Source organism: Chelonia mydas, chromosome 1 (assembly GCF_015237465.2).
Source record: "Chelonia mydas isolate rCheMyd1 chromosome 1, rCheMyd1.pri.v2, whole genome shotgun sequence".
NCBI classification, from domain to species: domain Eukaryota; kingdom Metazoa; phylum Chordata; order Testudines; family Cheloniidae; genus Chelonia; species Chelonia mydas.
In genome coordinates this window covers 59,723,131-59,737,853 of record NC_057849.1, presented here as the reverse complement: position 1 = coordinate 59,737,853, position 14,723 = coordinate 59,723,131, and the positions used below count along the sequence as shown (strand labels likewise).

Below are 14,723 nucleotides of genomic sequence, written 5' to 3'. Positions count from 1 at the left end.
TAAACCCTGTTTAAACTGGGAAAAGTAATTGCATCAGTGTCCAGCATGTTCAGCAAGCATAGAATGAATCTTTTCAACTTTGGATACATCCATTCAAACCTGAGGAATAGGCTCAGTCTGTCCCCAGCATCAAAGTTGGTCTTCTGCTGTAGGCTGCTGCAAGGTCAGATGGATCAGGACTGGTAGTCTGCAACTCTGCATGCTTATGATTGCTTAATGCTTCAAGCCTAGAACTCTGCATTGTTGTTGTTTTCATATAATGGAATGTTTTTGAGTTTTGTGTATGTAATATTGAAAACTGAAATGAGTCATAACATGTATAGCTTCCTTGAGAAGATGCTGAGCCCAAAATGTGTACAGACATTCTGATGTTCAGTATTATAATTTTATATATATTAGTATTATACCCACTGCAGTTTTACTTTTTATTTGTATAATCCTAAATTAAGCTATGAATCCTGTTGTCTTACGTAACTAAAATAAAGTGTAATGTGTGAAATAATGAAACAGTTTTTAAAATAGAAAATGCCTTAAATTGGGGTGGTAAAAATCATGATTTTACCTGGTAAAAACCACCTCTGGTAAATATCATGCCATTCCTGTTAGGAACTAGTACTTCATTTGTGGCTTACTATGAAACTATTAAATCTAGTCATATGCCTTTAGATTTCCATTCCCTTGTAGTATATAATTGCATATGGAATAAATATGCAGAAATTTCTGCTCATCTGAGTGGCTATCCATCTCTGGGATTGTGAAGATAGTTAATTTACTTTCCTAAGAACAGAATTGTGACCCTGATCCCTCACACTGTCAAAAGCAAAACACAGAAACACAATAACTTTGCAGTGTAGCCTCTGGGCTAACTTTTACTTACTGGTTTTACCATTTAAACGTAGATCCGATATTTTGATTTAAGCTGCTTCTACTTGGATCGTTAAGTACATACAAATGTCTTATTGGGGTAGGTAGGCCAGATTGCATGTAGCTCTTTGTCCTGCGGTATGACACTTCAGTCCACATGGTAATACTGTACTGTGTATATGACAAAACTACTCTAGGGCATATTCTTAGTATAAAGGCAAAAACTTCATTTTGACATATATTTTTAGCATCTCCAAAAAATCAGCATACTTAAACTGTGATATGGTATGTTATGTTCTGTCGTGTTCCCAGTTTGCGTGTGGGGAAATCTTAGGCAGAGAGAGAGCTGAAGTGACTGGCCCCACGCCACATAGCAAGTCAGTGACAGAGCTGTAGTTAAGAGCGCAAGAGTTCATGGCTTGTTACAAACCATTCATTGTGCAGCTCTTCAAATGTTATTTGTGCCTGGCTTTCTTTGCAGCACGTAAATTAATTTGTGACAAAGTATGAAACTCAAAAATTCTTTTTAAACATTATTTTCTAGATGTAATTACTGAGCAATTGTATTGGTGTTCTTTTGTCAGCAGAACAACTGGGTGCATTTGCTGCTGGTGTCCAGCAGATGTTAGAGGATGTACAAGAACGCCTTGTATACAGGACATTTATCTACATTCAGACAGACATCATAGGTTACAAGCCTGCTCCTGGGGATCTTGCATATCCAGATAAATTGGAAATGATGGAGGTATAGTATCAGTTTGCTTTATTTGCTTTCCTAGTTTATACATCATATGCAATTATATAGTGAAGAGCATGGCAAACAGGATTTTTCTATTTATATGTGCATTTAAAAGCATTGACACCATCAGGGTGGCATCCGTTGATTAATCTTTGGCCCTGAAATCAGATAACTTGATAAAAGATATTATACTAAGTCAATCTGGACTCAATTTTCACCACGGCGTTAGTGTGCATTGTGGTGCTTCTAACTTTCTCCTCTTTAAACAATTTCTGTTTGTTTATTTTAATGTTCTTGGTTTTTATCAATGGAAAGTTGGAGTTAAATGTACTGAATTGTAGGATAAATTCTATGGACGGACACAGTCGGCTGATATTTTGTTTTCAAAGTTGCTGGTCTGATACTGGCTTAAAAAAAGCTTCAAAGATTAATTTGTTAGGTCGCTAATAGTTTCCAATAACTTTCTCTTTCAAGTAAGTACTGTCACTAGCTATTCATTACAGCCATTCCCAGCTTCTTGCAGGGTAAATTCATTCTCTTCACACTGGTCCTGGTGGAAAGAATTAAAAAAATAATTTTACTTATAATTTAAGTATAATTGATACAAGATCTCAGGCAAATGACTCATAGTGTCAATATCTTGTCAAAGAATGATTTGAAAACATCTTTTGGATATAAAGAAAATAGTGAACTTAATACATAATTTAAGGCATATTAAAAACGGATATTTCATTAAAGAGGTTAGTCATAAGAACATAAGAATGGCCATACTGGGTGAGACCAAAGGTCCATCCAGCCCAGTATCCTGTCTACCAACAGTGATCAATGCCAGGTGCCCCAGAGGGAGTGAACCTAACAGGTAATGATCTAGTGATCTCTGTTCCGCCATCCATCTCCACCCTCTGACAAACAGAGGCTAGTGACACCATTCCTTATCCATCTTGGCTAATAGCCATTAATGGACTTAACCTCCATGAATTTATCCAGTTCTCTTTTAAACCCTGTTATAGTCCTAGCCTTCACAAACTCCTCAGGCATGGAGTTCCACGGGTTGACTGTGCGCTGAGTGAAGAAGAACTTCCTTTTATTTGTTTTAAACCTGCTGCCCGTTAATTTCATTTGGTGGCCCCTAGTTCTTATATTATGGGAACAAGTAAATACCTTTTCCTTATTCACTTCCTCCACACCACTCATGATTTTATATACCTCTATCATATGTCCCCTTAGTCTCCTCTTTTCCAAGCTGAAAAGTCCTAGCCTCTTTAATCTCTCCTCATATGGGACCCGTTCCAAACCTCTTAATCATTTTAGATATGCCAATATATCTTTTTTTGAGATGAGGGGACCACATCTGTACGCAGTATTCAGTGGGCGTACCATGGATTTCTATAAGGGCAATAAGATATTCTCCGTCTTATTCTCTATCCCTTTTAAAATGATTCCTAACATCCTGTTTGGTTTTTTGACTGCCGCTGCACGCTGTGTGGACGTCTTCAGAGACCTATCCACGAAGACTCCAAGATATTTTTCCTGATTAGTTGTCGCTAAATTAGCCCCCATCATATTGTATGTATATATGGGGTTATTTTTTCCTATGTGCATTACTTTATATTTATCCACATTAAATTTCATTTGCCATTTTGTTGCCCAATCACTTAGTTTTGTGAGATCTTTTTGAAGTTCTTCACAGTCTGTTTTGGCCTTAACTATCTTGAGCAGTTTAGTATCATCTGCAAACTTTGCCACCTCACTGTTTACCCCTTTCTCCAGATCATTTATGAATAAGTTGAATAGGATTGGTCCTAGGACTGGCCCTTAGGGAACACCACTAGTTACCCCTCTCCATTCTGAATATTTACCATTTATTCCTACCCTTTGTTCCCTGTCTTTTAACCAGTTCTCAATCCATGAAAGGATCTTTCCTCTTATCTCATGACAACTTAATTTACGTAAGAGCCTTTGGTGAGGGACCTTGTCAAGGGCTTTCTGGAAATCTAAGTACACTATGTCCACTGGATCCCCCTTGTCCACATGTTTGTTGGCCCCCTCAAAGAACTCTAATAGATTAGTAAGACATGATCTCCCTTTACAGAAACCATGCTCACTTTTCCCCAACAATTTATAATAGTAAAAAATAAAAACAATGATTGCTGATGCTAATTTGGCAATGAGAGCTCAGAATGTTTAAAGGATTTGACTGGAACGTTGCCTTCCTTGGCCATTGTGTTTGTAAGATTGTAACTTGTAGTCCATTTTATTTTCCAACTGACCCTAACAGCACAGATGGCATTGTCAGACTTACTGCTACTGAAACATCCTCAGAGGCAGTTTTTTGTGATCACTTGGTTGGCACATGTTACTGTAGGTTTAAGTTGTACAAATGCTTGCCTTGGACAGGAGAAGCACATTTAGTAAAACTATATAATCTTTTTTACAACTCTGTCCTTGCAACTGGCAAAGGTTTATAAGAAGTGTCCTGTTCAATGCCCTATCCGTGTTCCTATAATCATGAATGTTTTCTCACCAGTATAAAGCTTCTTATAATATTAAGCACAAGTAGTAAGCACAAAATGCCCAGGATTGTATAAATGTAGTTATGATATTCATATTTGTGAACATATTAGCCTTCTACATGTTGTATCATTATGCTTTCCCATATAGTATAATAATGTCTTTTAAACAGCTGTTAAATGTGTTCCATCCATTCAAGCCTATCTACACTCAAGTTTTACCGATATAACATTTTCAGTTAGAGATCTTTTTTTTAACACTGAAATTATTATACTGTAAGCCCTAGTGGATGCAGTTATAAAGGTATACAGGAATAAAGTGACTTTTAAACCAGTAAAGTTCTTCCTCTTCTGATACATGGATAGCTATACTGGTATAAAATACCTTTATACCGATATAACTGCCCTCACGCTTAGCAGGGAAGGTATTTCTACCACTCTAACTATAGCAGTATAACTAAAACAGTACAACTTTCTAGTGTAGCCAAGGTCCGTCTTACGGATAATATGCTAATTAAGGTTCTGTGGCTGATCATTTATAGAGAAGCAGAGGTTTACACTTAATTCCACTGATAGTATAAAGTTTCCACTTCTTACATGTCCTGTGTTTGTCATTGTGATTCTGATCATTGCTGCCAATCACTTTTAAACCTCAAACTTTGAATATTTGGAGAGCAATGATTAAGTCTGAGTAAGTGAATTATTCAAATGTAATGCTTAAAATGCAGTGTAAGAGCATGTTTTAAGCTCTTTGCTCAAACATCCTCTTTCCATTTTCAAATGGCTGCTGCCAATCTGACAAATAGTTTGAAGTGCTAAAGTGCAGCGCTGTAACAGGACTTCAAAGTGCTAAGCAGAGTCTGGAAAGTCTTTTGCTGAATTCTTGTGAAGAATGAGCTAAAGATAATTCTCTGATGCCACCCAATGATAACATTTATAGGAATAAACAATCCAAATCAGCATGTTATTTTAGAGTACTGAGAATTGTCCACCTTTAAACAGAAAGCAGTGCCCAAACTTAACTAAAACAGAACAAACCCATCCCATAAATTGTGATCTGCATGGAATCTATTGAAATGTTGAATCAGGTTCCATGGGTCAAATTCGAACAGCTGTTCCTAAGTGGGCCAGTTGGCCATATCTCTGTAATAGGTGAACATTGGTATACTAGGAAGCGTTCAGTTAAAATCTTGATAAACAAAACACCTTAAATTTATTTAGTTAAAAAGTGCTAAACAAAAATCAAGTTTTGCTATCCTTACTTCTGTCCTTTTTCCACATACAAATCTGAAGATTTAAATAAAAAAAAGTTTCACTTCATTCTACACGACCTCCATTTTTAGTTGACATTGCATCATTAATGATATATTTTTCTACAGTACCAAAGTTCCGCTTAACACAATTAATTTTAACAGAAGGGGTGAAGAAACACAAGCCAAAATAGGAAAAGAACAGGCTAAAGAATATTTAGATAAGCTAGTTGTATTCATGTTGGCAGGACTTCATGAAGTTCACCCTAGATGAAGCAATCTTGGAACCATTAGGGATTATTTTTGAGAACTCATGGAGGACAGTGTGGTCCCGGAGGCCTTGAGAAGGGCAAGTATAGTACTTATCTTTAAAAAGAGAAACAAAGAGAACCTGGGAAATTATAGACCAGTCAGCCTAGCTTAGATATTTGGAAAGATACTGGAACAAATCATCAAACAATTAATTTATAAGCACCTACAGGCTAATAGGGTTATAAGGAAGCAGTAAGGACACGATCCATATGACATTCTCATAAGCAAACTAGGGACATGTGGTCTAGATGAAATTACTATAAAATGCATGCACAACGGTTTGAAAAAACATACTCAGTAGTTATTAATGGTTCACTATCACAGTGGGAGGGTATGTCTAATGGGGCTCACTGGAGTCTGTCCCATTTCCAGTACTATTCAACATTTTCATGAATGACTGACTAATGGGATGGAGAGTATGCATATAAAGTTTGCACATGACACCAAGCTGAGAGGGCTTGCAAGCACTTTGGAGGGCAAGATGAGAATTCAAAATTGATAAATGAGAGACTTGGTCTGAAATGAATGTGGTAAAATTCAATACAGACAAGTGCAAAGTTCTACATTTAAAAAGGAAAATTCAAATATCCAAATACAAGGTGAGGAGTAATTGGTAGGTAGTAAAAAGAACAGGGGTACTTGTGGCACCTTAGAGACTAACAAATTTATTTGAGCATAAGCTTTCGTGGGCTAAAACCCACTTCATCGGATGCATGTAGTAGTACTGCATAAAAGGATTGGGGGTCAGTGTGTGTTATGATGGATCACAAATTGATTGAGCCAACAATGTGATGCTGTTACAAGAAAAGGCAAATATCATTCTGGAGTGTATTAACAAGAGTGTCATATGTAAGACCTGGAGATATTTGTTCTGCTCTACTCAGCACTGGTGAGGCCTCAGCTGGAGTATCATGTCCAGTTTTGTGTGGTACACTTTAAGAAAGATGCGAACAAAATGGAAGTCAAGAGTAGAGTAACAAAAATGATAAAAGTTTTAGAAAGCCTGACCTATGAGGAAAGGTTAAAAAACTAGGGATGCTCAGTCTTGAGAAGAAAAGACTAAGGCAGGGGTCGGCAACCTATGGCACGCGTGCCAAAGGCACGCAAGTCGATTTTTAATGGCACGCTGCTGCCTGCCGGGTCCCAGGCACCGGCCCCGCTCAGCCTGCAGCCGATTCCAGGCCTGCAGCGGGCTGGGGGGGGGCCGGTGGCCGGGACTCCGGCAGGCAGCAGCGTGCCATTAAAAATCCTGCCCGTCCCGGCCCGCTCTTCTCCGCCCCACCCCCCGCGGGAGCTGGATGAAGAAGCTTGGTCCTGCCGGCTACTGCTGCAGGGCAGGCAAGCTCCCGTCTCCCTCGCCTCTTCTCCCAGTGTGCTGGGTTCCTGCCCCTCCTCCTCTTCCTCCCTGCTGCCAATCAGCTGATGGCCCTTGCGAGGGAGGGGGAGAAGCAGAGCCCACGCTGCTCGGCGGAGGGGACGGAAAACAGGTGGGGACGGGGCCTTAGGGGACGGGGATGGAATCAGGGCATATCCCCTCCAGCTACCTCCTGTGAGCCACTCTGGGCAGGGGGCTGGGAGCACCTCCTCGACCCTAGCCCTGCCCCCCAGCCCTCTGCCTGGACCCCTGCCCCCCCCACAACCCCAGCCCCGACTCCAGCATCCCCCACACATACCCGGCCCCCCCACACTCCCTGCCCTGACTCCTGCAACCCCCACATTCCCACCCCCACCCCGAGCACCAAACGGGAGCTCCAGCGGCACCCCCCTCCCCCCCCCCCCCATTCTCACCTGCACCCTTCGCACCAAATGGGAGCTGCCCAGGTAAGCACTCCACACCCAAACCTCCTGCCCAAACCCTGAGTCCCCTCCCTCATTCTAGCTCCTGGCCAGACCCTATACCCCAACCCCCAGCCTGCTCCTTCACCCCCAGCCCTGTGCTCAGCTCAGTGCAGAGAGAGAGGAAGAGAATGGGCTAGAACCAGGGAGAAGGTAGGTACCCACTCTGTGTAGGTACCTGCTCAGCCCACTGCTGGTCTGGGGTCCTGGCCGCCGGCCCTGCTCAGCCCGCTGCCAGTCTGGGGTTCTGACTGCTGGCCCCTTGCCAGCTGGGGTCCTGGCCACAGGCCCTGCTCAGCCCGCTGCCGACCTAGGTGAACGGAACCCCAGGCCAGCAGCGGGCGCAGCGGGCTGGTGGTGTAAGATCAGCATTTTAATTTAATTTAAATGAAGCTTCTTAAACATTTTGAAAACCTTGTTTACTTTACATACGACAATAGTTTAGTTATATAATAGACTTATAGAGAGAGACCTTCTAAAAAATGTTAAAATGTATTACTGGCACGTGAAACCGTAAATTAAAGTGAATAAATGAAGACTCGGCACACCACTTCTGAAAGGTTGCGGACCCCTGGACTAAGGAGTACCCGATCAGTCTTCAAATATGTTAGGCTGCTATAGAGAGGACTGTGATCAGTAGAGTTCTCCATGTCCACTGAAGGTAGGACAAGAAGTGATGGGCTTAATCTGCAGTGAAGGAGATTTAGGTTAGATATTAGAAAAAGCTTTCTAACTATAAGGCTAGTTAAGCACTGGAACAGGTTACAAAGGGAGGTTGTAGAATCACTGTCAGTGGAGGTTTTTAAGAACAGCTTAGACAAGCCTGTCAGGGAAAGTCTAGGTATAATAGGCCCTGTCTCTGCCGGGGGATGGACTAGATGACTTCTCGGGGTCCCTTTCAGCGTTATATTTCTATGATTCTGTGGTACCTTCCAGACAATGTAAACAAATAGATTCTCCACACCTCAGAGCTTGCAGTCTGTTAAATGTAAATGTTAACCTCTATTTTAAGGTCCTGTCTGAACCCAGCACAGTAAACAGAAGTGGAAAAAATAAATATCTCACAATCTTCATATAATACAATGTTAAGTCAGAGTTGCTCTATTTGCCCAACACATTTATGAATAGATTTTTCACTCTCCATGTTATGTTGCTTTTCACATTTTAAAAATATAAAGAATATTTCTTTTGCAGTACATGAATATATTTATGTATTTTGGCCCAACAGTAACAATTACAGCAACTTTGCTTAATGAAACCACCCTCATATTAAAACATATATTACTTTACATTCACTGCTGTCTTTTTGGTATTTCTTTGAATATTTTTTACACTCTGGAGATGCTGGTTTTTTTAGATCAAGGAAAAACGACTTAAAATGTGGCAAGTGACTGTCAAAATGGCACCTCTTTACTGGATAGATGTTATGCGTTTGTATGTAATTATATTCACTTTAGGGACATATCTTTGCCTTTTACTTCTGTTAGCCATAACAAAGGTAACACAGCTAACAAAGTGAGCCCAATGTCTGTTCCTTCTGGCTCATCAGCAGAGTTGTTTACTTGAGATTCAATTGTTTACACTTGTGCAAACCAATTAAAGGCAATAAGATTACACAGGGGTCACTGAGCCAATATTAGAAGGTTGTAGTGCTGCCCAGGTGTAACAGAGGGCCTAAACTGACCTACAGAACCTTGATTACTGGTGGTGGAGTGAGAAGAAACAAATCCAGCTTGACTGAGTCCAGGTTTAGTTTGTAGTTCTGGCAGGCAGCTTATAAGTAACAAGATTTTTATGAGTACCTTTTCATATAGGAATTGAGACCGATAAACTTTGGACTCCCATTGTGATGTTTTATTGTTCACTTTTTTTGAGTAGAACCATTCAGTGTAAAGCTTCTGAATCTGATCTCAATACTAAACATTTCTCTGTTTCTGTATGAACAGAAGTGCTGGGTGGGAAATAGTTTTCCCATCATGGTAGAATTTTTGAGATTTTGAAAATTTTTCTTATACTGAATCAAGACAAAAAGTCAGTCTCAAATTTTCACCCAACCCAAAATCTGAATTTTTTTGGATTGGATCAGTCCAAATACTTCAGCTAGGTTTTGACCTTTAAAAATATTTTTAAACTTTTTTTACTACGTTAACTTGGATTTTTAAATGAAAAATCATTTAGACTTGCAAAAGAACTTTTTCATTTGGAAAGTGTCAAAATGACACCTTTAGACAATCTTGATCTCTGTTTTAAGGTTGCAGCTGAACCCAGCACAGCAAATAGCAGCAGAAAAAATGAATATCTTGCAGTCCTCATATAATATAGTGTTAAGTCCATTTGCCGAGCACCTCTCTGAATTTTCAAAATTTTTTCACAATGGAAAATTCAGAATCAACCCTTTCCCACAAACAGTTTAGATTTTGATGAATTGGCATTTTCTGACCACCCATCTCCCCCCCCGCCCCCCCCCCCCCCCCCCCAAAAAAAAAGTTTTCTCGAAAAAATTCCTGACCAGCTCCATTTAGCAGCAGCAACATTTGTTCAGTTATCTGGTTTTGCCATGAAAATCCAAGTAGGCTGGGCACGTTAACTTTTTTCTACATTGTAAACATAAGTTACAGATTCTTCTTAAAAAATAAAAATCTGTTTAATGTAATAGTTGCATGACATATCTTTCCCTGCAGCAAATTGCACAAAGTTTAAAAGATGAACAGAAGAAGTTGCCTTCTGATGCTTCATTTTCAGATGTGCGGCTAGAAGATCCAGAGTCCTGCAACCTAATTAAATCTGGTATGTTTGGGAATATATTTTTTAATATCAAATGAAGTAGTAAAATAGACATAGTGGGCATTAATCTAAGCAAATAATGAGAATTATATTTACTTTAATAAAATATTATTTTAAAGTATTTGGAGAATTTTGGGAAGAGCTTGCGTAAAAGGAACTTTGACTGAAGAATTTTAATTTAAACTTTTTAAAATTGTCTTCCCAGAACACCTCAGGAACTGGATTTTCAGTGTGTTTATTACCTGCCTTAATCCCGTGATGGTGATTGTGGCATGTCTGTACTACAGACGCATTCATTCTGCAAAATACTTACTCCTGTTGTCAAGGGGCGTAGCATCTTTTCATATGAAGTATAATAAAGAGCTGAGCTCACAGGAGAAGAATGAGTTTTTTGTGATTCTGGCATGTGTGTTACATGAGCGCTCTGGAAGTTGTAGTTCAAGAATGTTTTCCTGTTTAAAACATAGAATCAGACAGTGATTGCATCCTTTTAGTGTTTTTCTTAACCGATTTCAATAACTTGTAGTCTAGTTATTGCAATAATTCGTTCTTTAGTCTATGAATTTTATAACTTCATTTTGGGATCCACGTTTTTATACATTTATAAAGGTAATTAATTCCATAAAATTTGATTTTGTTAACACCAGAACGCCACATGAATACTGCTTACATGCCTTTAAATGTGCCTGGAATCCGTGGATGACTTTTGTTCCCTCCATCTTTCTACAACTTACTCACTCATTAATATTCTGCTTCCTAGTTGCATCTTTCTAGCTCTGGCAATTGTTTTCACTATTCCATGGATTAATCATGGTTTCCTACTGTGGACATACCAGGCTGACACACCAAAGACCCAGACTAGAACCAGCTAGAACACACAATTCTAGCCTTGAACAAATGGTAGGAACTCCACAAATGGAAGAGATTGTTAGACTATCCCCACATCAGGACATTGCAGGCTTTTGTTCCATGACTGGTTCTGAGACTTCCTTTTTAGTTTTTATTTTTTAAAGTGGTTGTCACTGAGGTTAACTAGTAGTTGCCCCAAAATCTGGGGGAAAGATGAGTTCTGTGAAGTTCCGTGCCACCAATTGTTAAGAAAACCCAAACTGAATGTGCACAGTTGTTTTTGCACCTTCTCTGTCACGAAGGGTGCCCTTGTAACAGGGCTGTGACTTCTAATAATCACCATGACAAAATCATTGTCAGCTGTTAGGACAGAGAACAATGTTGCCATATTAACATGGATTTTAAATTCTATATTTCAGCTGTATTAAATCTCCTCAGGTCATCTACTGTACAGCAAGGAAAGAATAGCAAAGTAAACTTATTCAATATTATTCCTTTTCTCTCCTCCCTCTGGGTGACCTCTGGGTTCCTGTTAAAGCCCTGTGGGCACCCTCCTACATTTTCCCCCCTGTCTTTTCTTCCCCATAACTCTCTTCAGTAGTTATGCATCACATCCTTTTAGCAGCTAGGATGCTACAGTAACTTCTAGAGAAATGCCTATAGAAGTAATACATTTAACAAAGGATGAACTAGATCTCCTTTGGATAGTCAGTAGTACATATAAAATTGGCCAGGGGTGAAGGAGTAGATGGTTGTCATTGCGTGAAGGAAGATACGCAGTCTCAGATATGGGTCACTGACTGGACCTGATGGCCTGAAGAATGAGTGTGATAGCAAAGTTATTTTCAAATGTCTTTTAGCAATTTTTTTTATTTAGGAGAGCAGGCTAGTGTTTTCTTTTTGGTAACCATGTATGCCCTCTTCTTAAATACATGTTTCAGAGTATATTCACCAATTCAGGATCACCCAGTGCATTTTCAAGATGAATTCAAACCCTACATAGCTGCCCGCATAATCTGTGCATGTATATACTGGAAGTCAGGTTTCTTCCCTCTGAGGAGGTTGAAAACAAAGTAATTTTGTAATGTGTAACATTCCTATGGAGGTCAGCATTAAATAACATTCACTATGTATTGTTTTCAGATGGAAGAAGAGTGATAACTTTTTAATGTGTGTTTTCTACCTTTAAATAGGTACCGCAGAATCCCTTAATCCCAGACCGCAGACTATGATTTCACCGGCAGATCTACATGGAATGTGGTATCCCACTGTCAGAAGGACTCTAGTGTGTCTCTCTAAACTGTACAGATGTATAGATGTATGGACCTCTTCTTGTAACTTACTGTACCATTTTAAGTTAAAGTAGATAAAAAGAGAATGTATGACAAATTCTAAATATTTTTGTCTAAAAATAACTGGAGAACATTGATATCTATCTTTTGTTAGCTATTGCCTTTTTGCTGGTCTCGTCTTATTGCAAATTGCAGATTGTTCAAAGACAAGTGATTTTGCAAATGTAAATTTAGAAATGAAGCACCAAATCAGGTCCAAAATTGCATTTGCCATCTTGCTAAGATTTTTCAACAGGTAATGTTTAAAAAGTTACATACCACACCACACAGATTTAAAAAAAAAGAAAAAAATAATAATGCTCTATCTCAATCGCAAGTTATGGGATTGATGTAGAAATTATTGGGTGAAATTCTGTGGCCTGTGATATGCATGCAGTCAGACTAGATGATCATAATGGTCCCTTCTGGCCTTAAAAATGGAATAATTTATAGTTACCTTAGAAAATGTTTTAAATCTTTTGCATCACATTTTTAGTAACTGTAAAAGTACAACAGCAAGAAACGGACAAATTTACGTAAAATAAAAGACTACTTTAAGCAGTGTTTCTCAAATGCGGCCACCAGGTGCTTTTCTTGTGGCTGCAGCCTCCTGGGCTGTGATTGGAGGGGCACAATAGAGCAGCCCCTCTGACTCCCTGTTGCTCCTGGATGCACTGCCTTGGTGTTGGTTGCTGGGGCCGCCAGCAGCAGTTGGGCCCTGCCTCCCTCCGGAGACACCTGGGGTAAAATGCTGAAGGAGAAGGCAGCCAGTGAATTCCCCACCTTCCCAAGGGTAGTGGGACTCAGGCTTTGGGCTTCAGCCCTAGGATGGCGGGGCACCAAGCTCTGGCCGGGGGCTTCGGGCTCCAGCTCCAGGCTGTAGCTGCTTAGTGACAGGGCCCAGGCTTCAGCTGTGGGGCTTCAGGCTCCAGCCCCCTGCTGTCTCCCCTGACGCTCCATCCAGGACTTCATTTGCCCCAGGTGTGGCAGGGCTGAATAAATCTGCTGTGTAAAGTGATACTTGTACGTTTATTAATATCACTTTACACAGCAGATTTACTAATTAGCAATAAATAAATTACAGTGATTTGGACGTGTATATGTGCATATTTATTTGTTTTTCCTAAAGCTAATTAAGTATTTTAGGAAGAAGTGTGAGAGTGGCCACCAGCAAGAGTTGATGGTGGCACTCTGAGGCCACCAAATTTTTTTCCTGAGAACCCCTGCCTTAAAGTATATGAAAGTATACAACAGTGTGAATCTGTGTAAAGCGCATCTAATAATCACAGATACAATAAACACCCTGTTCATGGAGATGCAAGAAGTACTTATTCCGATAACCTACTCTTAAAGGAAAAGTTTCATAATTAGATTGTCATTTAACAAAACTAAAAAAAGGCTGCTAAATATCTAAGAAACCCACAAAACACATGCATTTTTGCTGTATGTTGATTTTTGTTTTTACTCAGTTGATAGGAGACACAGCAGAAGGGCTACTTTATCACTTTTGAAGAAATCCTTATTTAAGAGGCATAATTTGTGAAAGTGTGGGAGGTGTTAAATGGAACATGGAAAAATATAATAATTAACATTTTGATAATCTCAGTAAAAATAGACAAGTACTTCTTTAGTGTTTTTTAATGTTTTTGGTTGGAGCCCACTGTGTGAAAGAGAGTGCAGTTTGGAATTATTTACGTAGCCCAATTATAAGGGAGTGTGTATGTGAAGAAACAGGGATCATTGATCAGCATACAACTGAAAAGAGTTTCAGTTTTCAAACTGAAGTTTTAAGTGGACCTTTTAAAAATCTGACGCTTTACATATATTGAGTATCTAAAGCCCTTGCTACGCTACACATACAAAAGTGTTTTTGTAACCAGTTTTTGTGACACTCTCATTTGACTGTTTACAGCAAACACAGTGGAGCCAAGTTCAAACAATTTTTTTTCCATGACACAACAGTGGGTCTTGTGTGTCCACACCTTACTCTATATCAGTGTGTTCTGGGAAAATCTGAGTAACTATCCTATATTACCTAAGCAGGGGTAGAGTGCACAGAGGTATGCACGCAGAGTGGCACCAGCAGCGTGTGGAGCAATGCAATATGAGATGTCCTACTACCCAAGAGAGCTGTGAGAAAGGAGGACTAGCCACAATTGGTTTTCCAGCTCAATCCGGTGGTGACATCTACACTGCAAAAGTAGTGTGCTGAATAGTTACAGGAAGACCGGCATGTTCTAGCCTAGGC

The 14,723-nt window shown here is 39.7% G+C and overlaps 1 protein-coding gene across 1 annotated transcript in view; it reads left to right on the top strand.

Annotated features, from left to right (window-relative positions):
• COG3 (component of oligomeric golgi complex 3) overlaps positions 1-14,723 on the top strand; it is a 50,417-nt gene that overhangs the window by 18,881 nt on the left and 16,813 nt on the right. The window contains exons 13-15 of the mRNA XM_037894244.2: positions 1,449-1,609; positions 10,193-10,298; positions 12,338-12,462. Coding sequence (XP_037750172.1) covers positions 1,449-1,609; positions 10,193-10,298; positions 12,338-12,462 — 392 coding nt within the window. The remainder of the gene's footprint in view (positions 1-1,448; positions 1,610-10,192; positions 10,299-12,337; positions 12,463-14,723) is intronic.